This window comes from Mercurialis annua, linkage group LG5 (genome assembly GCF_937616625.2).
Source record: "Mercurialis annua linkage group LG5, ddMerAnnu1.2, whole genome shotgun sequence".
Lineage (NCBI taxonomy): Eukaryota > Viridiplantae > Streptophyta > Magnoliopsida > Malpighiales > Euphorbiaceae > Mercurialis > Mercurialis annua.
The window spans coordinates 48,011,692-48,019,177 of record NC_065574.1 but is presented as its reverse complement, the minus strand read 5'-3'; the positions used below and the strand labels follow the sequence as shown (position 1 = coordinate 48,019,177).

The 7,486-nt window shown below is 41.1% G+C and overlaps 1 protein-coding gene across 1 annotated transcript; it reads left to right on the top strand.

Moving 5' to 3' along the window:
- The first annotated feature begins 5,919 nt into the window (after positions 1 to 5,919).
- LOC126681977 (E3 ubiquitin-protein ligase SINA-like 10) lies at positions 5,920 to 6,760 on the top strand. Its single transcript, XM_050377532.1, has 2 exons — positions 5,920 to 6,006; positions 6,086 to 6,760. Exons 1-2 carry the CDS (start codon positions 5,920 to 5,922, stop codon positions 6,758 to 6,760), a joined length of 762 nt encoding a protein of 253 aa, XP_050233489.1.
- The last annotated feature ends 726 nt before the right edge of the window (positions 6,761 to 7,486 follow it).

Sequence of the window (7,486 nt, the reverse complement as noted above, 5' to 3'; positions counted from 1 at the left end):
TTCTTTTCGTGTACCTACTTCGTTTCTTCTTCGCCTTGATCGTTTCTTCGTCGCCTTCTTAGCTTCCTGTTAGGGTTTGGTTTCTTGATCGTCTTCTTGGGTTTTCTTCGTTTCTTAGCAACTGGGTATGTAACATTTTTTAATTTCTTGAAAATGGAAATTTTTTTGAATTTTTGAAAATGGGGTTGTGTTTATGTTAGTTGGTTCGTGTAATGTATAACTTTAACAGGGCTTGTGGTTGGCAGGTGTAAAGGGAAAAAATGGGGAAAAGAAAACGAGAGCGAAGGGAGCGGGAAAGGCAAAGTGAAAGAGACAAGAGATGGGAAAGGGGGTCAAATAGTCGAGATAACCCTTTACAGTGCCATGATACTGATAGTGAAAGCAGTGACGAAGTAGTCGAAGGTACGAAACTTTTGTAAATGTTGACCTCATAACCTCTTGGACCACTTATGTTGAACTGGTGTGCTGAAAATGAAGTTTGATTTTTGTGGTTCCATTTGTGATAATATTTCTTTATATGCTTGCTTTTGGTGAAAATTTGAATTTTGTGTTGGCTTTGTGAATACTTTATTGTGGTGTGTTGGCTTTATGAATAGTTTATTGTTGGTCTGTTCCTGTTTAAAATTAAATATTGTTGCTGTGTTGGTTGTTTAGGATATAGAGAATTTATTGTCGTTGTTATGTTGGTGGGTGTATCCAATTGTGTGGTTTGTTGGTTTGCTTCAGAAATGAATGCATTGATTATTTTCTCTTTTTGCAGTTTCACCAGGAGGTGGTAAATTATTCCAGATTAATTTACATCACCATGGGGATCTTGGTGACTTGGCCTATTATGGTGGGGAAGTTCAAAGTAGGATATACCATATTGGTGAGATTGAAATGTCCGACCTTGACAAATGGTGTAGGAGGCTATACGGCGGAAAAGCCATTGTTGATTACCATTGGTGTCCGAAGGGAATCGAATACCGGGATGGGATAAAGGCGATAAACCATGAACAAGATTTCAGGGAAATGGCTGTGACAGGATTGAAGGCAGGGTCTGTTGAGGTATACGTAAGGTAAAATCACTGGTGGCCCCGCTACTGCATCCTCCGGCTCCAATCCATCTATAACTGGCGCCTGCACAATTTGATCGAGTGGCACGGAAACGATGTGCAGGCGCCAGTTATAGATGCATTGGAGCCGGAGGATGCAGTAGCGGGGCTGGAAGAGGGTGTGCAGGCTGCAGTTGTAGATGCTTGGGAGCCTGACCCGTTTGTTGATGTGGTGCAGGAGGGGCTGGATGAGGTGCAGGAGGGGCTGGATGAGGTGCAGGAGGGGCTGGAAGAGGGTGCAAATTTAAATGAACATGAAGAAGTGGTTGGGACAGAGAAAGGGTATGAGGGGGCAGAGGTTACTGAAGAGGGGTAGGTGCTGCCAGAAGGGGGGCCAGATTGTCCCCCTTCAACTCTAGAGAGGATGGCACATGGTCTATTTGATCATATGGCTGAGGAGCTAGAGGGCATGGAGGGGCTGTTTGATGACGATGACCAAAATGAGGTTCAAGCAGAGGAGCAAGAAGGTCAAAGGGGGAAGAATGAGGGTGAGAAGCCAACTCTTGACGACGTCGAGCTAAATGTCGATGATTACATCGTCGACCCAGATTACGACATATGGGACGACGATGACGATTTGATAACGGAGCTTAGATCGACGGGCCAATATTTTGAAGAGGGACCAGATGCCCAACATGAGGATGATCTAGATGTTGGATCTTCACAGAGATCTGGTGGGAGACCAAGGGGAGAGAGTCAGGCAGAATTTCGCCCGGGGGGCGTTGAAAAAACTATACATCCAGAAGTTGACGAGCAGGAGGAGGAGGTGGACTCGGACTACATTGCTTCTGATGATAACAACACGGCTTCCGAGTCTAACGGTGACGGTCGGGTGAAGTTCAGGATGTTCAACGAGGAGAAAGAGATGGAAAATCCAACCTTCAAGAATGTATTGCAATTTGTGAACAGAGAGCAGTTCAAGAAAGCATGTAGGCAGTGGGGCATCAAACACAGGTATCAACTGCATTTTCCTGTGAACGAGAAGACCCGTGTTAGGGCTAAGTGCTTTGACAAGAGTGACAATGTACCTAAGTGTCAGTTTGAAATATTTGCATCCAAGCAAAACATGTCAGATCCGGATGATGAAACATTCCTAGTGAAGTCCCTGGACTTGGTACACACTTGCCCGAAGAAAAGATCGAATTTCCACATGACCAGTGCCTATCTGGCTGAGAGTTTCTTGGAGGAGTTTAGGGCCAATCCAGATTACAACCCTGAGCAGTTTGTTGCTAAGATTGCACGGGAGCTGAAGCAGAAGATCAGTGTGCAGACGGCACGAAGAGCACGACTCAGGGCTGTAAGAAAATTGGAGGGGGATGAGGATGGGCAGTATGCTAAGTTGTATGACTATCGAAGGGAGGTCCTTCGAACCAATCCAGGGAGCACAGTGGATTTTAAAGATCCTCGAGGAAAGTTTGCGGGTATGTACATGTGCTTGGCTGGAATGAAGAATGCCTTCCGGAATGGGCTGAGGCAGATCATTTGTCTGGACGGTTGCTGGTTGAAGGGGAAGTATGGGGGTCAGTTGCTATTTGCAACTGGGATTGACCCCAATGATTGCATGTATCCTCTGGCTATGGCATGGGTGAAGGTTGAGAATACTGAAAACTGGACGTGGTTTTTGGAGCTATTGAAGGCTGATTTGCATCTGGGCAACAGGACAACCTTCATGTCAGACAAACAGAAGGTAATTGCTTTCCATAACAGAATATTCATTATATAAGCTGGTAATTGCTTTCCATAGTTGATTTTTTTATCAGTAAGGTCCACAGTTGATCATTTAGTAAACGTTAGGGGCCACAGTTGATCATTTATTAAACGTTAGGGGCCACAATAGATAATGTCTTAAACGTTAGGGGCCACAGTTGATAAATAATTGACAAACATTGCGCTTCTACAGGGCCTTATACATGCACTAGACGCGCTTTTTCCACATTCAGAGCACAGGTATTGCTGGAGGCATCTGTGGGCAAATTTCATAACCACCTTCCACTTGCAACATTTAAAGCCGCTTATATGGAACATTGGGATTGCAACCTACACATCCAAATTGAATGCTGCCATGAAAGTTTTGGAGAATACTCATACGGCGGGCTACAACTGGATTGAGGAGAGATCTAGGGAGCATTGGTCCGGGGCACATTTCAGGCCCCAAGTCAAGTGTGACATATTGCTGAACAATTTAGCGGAGGCCTTCAATAAATATGTACTGACTTCGAGGACGAGACCTATCTTGACTATGTTTGAAATGATTAGGACTCAGCTGATGAAGCGGATCCATGACAAACATATTTTTGGGAGCAAGATTGATTCGCGGTTGTGCCCTAAAATTAGGAAAAAACTGGACAAGATAATTGAAGAGGGTTGGAATTACACTGCACACCCTGCCGGCAGTCCACAAGTGCAAGTTATAGGTCCCGGGGGTCAGTTCGTGGTAAATTTGGACGAAAGGACTTGCACATGTAGGCGTTGAGACCTCACTGGGATTCCATGCGTTCACGCATGCCCCTGTATTTATGAGAACAATGAGGTCCCAGAGAACTATGTGGACGACTGCTACACAAAAGCCACCTACCAGAAAGTGTACAGCTATGTTATCAACCCTTTGAATGGGGCTGATATGTGGGAAACCGATCCAAATCCATTCCATATCATAGTTCCTCCCTCGCCTGTGCAAACAAGGAAGCGGGGTAGAAAACCGACGGTAAGACGAAAGGAAGCGGAAGAGCTGGAGCAGCAACATGAACAGACTGTACAGGAGGCCCATGCAAAGCGGGCAAAGTTAGGACGTAAGGGGCTTCAGAAGGTTAAATGCAGTGAATGTAACCGATTTGGCCACAACAAACGCACGTGCAAAAAGGACAATGAGCAGGCTGCATATGGGGGTGACACTCAGCCAGAAGCAAGAGCTGCAGGGGATGAAACAGGGGGAGAAGCACCAGATGCAGGGGAGGTTCCAGGTGGGGAGTTTGGAACTGGAGAGCAGGCCCCAACAAGAGAGTCTAGCATACACCTAAGTGGAGCCTATTCTGCAACAGAACAAGCCTCGATAAGTGTATTTAAATTTGTTGAAGTAATCAGTGTGTGTAATTTGTTGTAAATGATGTGTTTTGTTTTCCTATCAGTCAACGGTTGAACAGCAAGCTGTAGGGGAACCCATTCATGACACTTCTACACAAGCTGCTCGAGCTGCTAAGAGAAAAGGAAAGAGGCCTGCTGGTCGAGAAGTCCCTTCGCGATACAGGGACTGTTTGAGGAAACGAGCAACGAACAAGTAGTGCAAGAAAACAGATGGATGTATATTTTGTACCATGTGCTTTTTGTTAAGGAACGTTTTTTGTTTTGGGCAACACATGGATGTATATTTTACTAGATGCCCCAACTTTGTTGTGTTTAGAAGCGTACGGTGTATGTGCAATTGTAAATGGTTGGAAATGTAATTCTGAATGGTTTTTATTTGTAAATGAAGTTGGTTTATGATTGTTTTTAATTGTGACAGATTATGGTTGTATTTTATTGTGAATGGTTGAGTGAAAGTATAATAACCTACGGCCCTCCATGTGTTAGAAATAATCAATCATGGACCCTCATGTTTTCTTATATGATCAATCATGGACCCTAACATTTAATTATTTTAACAGACCTAGCCCTTATGAAAAACAACCCAATCATCCTTGGCCCACAGTGTGGCCCATAAATATCCGCCTACAACTCATCCAGCCCCACTCATCCAGTGTTAACGCTTACAACTCAACTCAAAAATTACAACCAAAAATGGAAGGAGTAGCTGCACAAGTGGTTTGCGATTGCGGAATCCCATGTCGCCTACAGATTTCTTCAACGGATAGAAACCCTGGTCGAAGATTTCACACTTGTTCAAAGCGAACTGTAAGTAATTTATGTGCTTTATAAAAAAATTCAAACTGTAAGTAATTTACATTCATTTTTTGACCTTACTTCGCCTTTTTTTCTTTTGGCCCTACATTTTACAGAACCAGTGTGAATTTTTTGCTTGGCTTGAGAATGACATGCCTTACCAAATGTCGGTGGTCCGAGGCTTGAAAAGTGACATTAATGTCATGACTGCTCAACTGGAGGATGCCAAAAATTTGCTTGCTGCCAAAAATGATGAGTTCCAGGGATTGAAGGAGTCCCATGAGATGTACGTAGACGAAAATGAGGGATTGAAGGAGGCCATTGAGATGTATCGCGACGAAAATGGAATCTTGTTTGAGGAAAGCGGTCTACTTTTTATGGAGATAGACATACTGAAGGACCAGATGAAGCACATGGAGGTCAAGTGTGCAGACTTGAAGAGGTCAACCAGGATCATGAAGTTTGGTTTTTGTGCTGCTTGTGCAGTTGTAGGATGTAGTATAGGCTTGCATTGCATGAGGAAAAATTGAATAATTATTAAATGATGTTGCTTCATTATTATTATGGGTTGTAATGCTACATATATTAATTAAATAATTTTTAATTTCAGACAGTGTTTTTTTAATTATGATAGAGCAATTAATTAAATATGCTAGAGTAATTATTAATGATGTTTTATAGCCCAATATCACTAATTATACATACTGACTTGTCTTATCAGCATTAATGTTGTTTAAGAAACCAATATACCCTTTCATTAACCAAAACCGTCATTAATGACATCCACTCACTTGGGAAACAACACAATGCTTAAGTGAAGAATATGAAAAGACATCTATCCAACTTCTTTAAATATGTAATCATGCTTACTTACTAACACACACAAAGACACTTATCATTCATACTTAAAGTGATCCATTTTCGCCTTCATCTTCAAAACAACGCAGCAATGCCTGATAATACAGTCTGTTCGTTTGATCTTGAACTCATGGACTGTGCTGTATGCTGTGAACCTCTACGCCCTCCCATTATTCAGGTTTGACCCCACATCATTTATATATTTGGAACTTTAGGTTATTCTTAATTTTCTAACTTTTCCTTTTCTTCAATGTCAGAATGGACATGCAACATGCAACTCCTGCTCTGTGAAGATGGATAAATGTCATGCTTGCACTTTGCCAATCGGACCAATGCGCTGTCGGATAATGGAAGCAGTCGTGGAGTCTTTAACGGTTTACTGCCAGAACAGAGTATATGGTTTCCAAGAAAGCTTCAATTACGACGAGAAGACAGATCACGAGAAATACTGCTCTTTTATAGAGTGTTCATGCCCGCTTCCAGAGTGCAATGTGAAGGGCTCGTCCGAAACCATTTATGCTCACTGCAAAGAGTTGCATAAAGATATTCTCACACCATTTAACTTTGGACGTAAATTTGCAGTTTCCGTGGACATGAATGATAGGGGTTTGCTTCTCCAAGAAGAACAATCAGACATTGTGTTTGTTCTGAACAACACAAAGTGCTCTTATGGGAATATTATAACAGTGTTTTGTCTCGGGCCATTGTCAAACGGAAGCTGCCCTTATGACATCGAAGTGAAGTTTGATGAATCGTCAATGCACCGGTTTCATTCTTCTACCAAGAATTTTCAAGACACCAACAAGTATTACCGTTCATTGACAGGATTCCTTCTTGATAGTAGCGACCAAGAGTTTTTTGCTGACGGGTTGATCAAGATGGAAATTTCGGTATATCGATCGTTGGAGCTCGGTTTTGCAGATGATGTTTAACGCTGCCCTTAGTCAAGATGTTTTCTGGTTTTCTGTTGTAATTTGGAATATTCTAGTATAGGTTTTATTTTTTTGCTTGATGAATATTGTAGTATGGTTGATTAATATTATAGTTGTAATTCGTAGTTGTTTTATTTTGGAAATTTTTATATATTATGGTTGATTGATATATGTTGTATCTTTATGGTTGACGAATTTTCATTATTGATGTACATGATGTTTTAATAAATTTCAAAAGTGCGTATCTATTGAAGGGTCGACAGATGATCAGTAAGAATACTTGAGGGTCCATGGCGGATTATAAAATAAAAGTATAGGGTCCATATGTAATTATCAGTTTCAGGGAACCTGTAGGTCGTTTCAAACGAACCGAACGACGATAACTACAAACTATATTATTAGCAATGAAAAAAAAATACCAATTTGACAATATTAGTGTTACATTATTATTATTATTATTTAAATTGATTATTAATGTTAATTTTATTTTCTCTTTTTAATAAACTTTAAATAATTAATTAAGTTTTGAGTTAGGATTTGTAACAATTAAAGAATTATTTATGCACATAAATATTTCAGGCATTAACTATCATATATCAGCATAACAAATGAGTCTAGGTAAAACATAATAAGAAAAAAAGAGATGGTTCATTGCCTATGAATACTTATAGAGCTTAAAAAGAGATGGTTCATTGCCTATAAATATTGATAGAGTTTTCCTTCATT

Coding starts and splice junctions, on each gene's coding strand:
- LOC126681977 (XM_050377532.1), top strand. CDS start 5,920: ATGCCTGATAATACAGTCTGTTCGTTTGATCTTGAACTCATGGACTGT. Junction 6,007..6,085: donor TACGCCCTCCCATTATTCAG/GTTTGACCCCAC, acceptor CTTCAATGTCAG/AATGGACATGCAACATGCAA.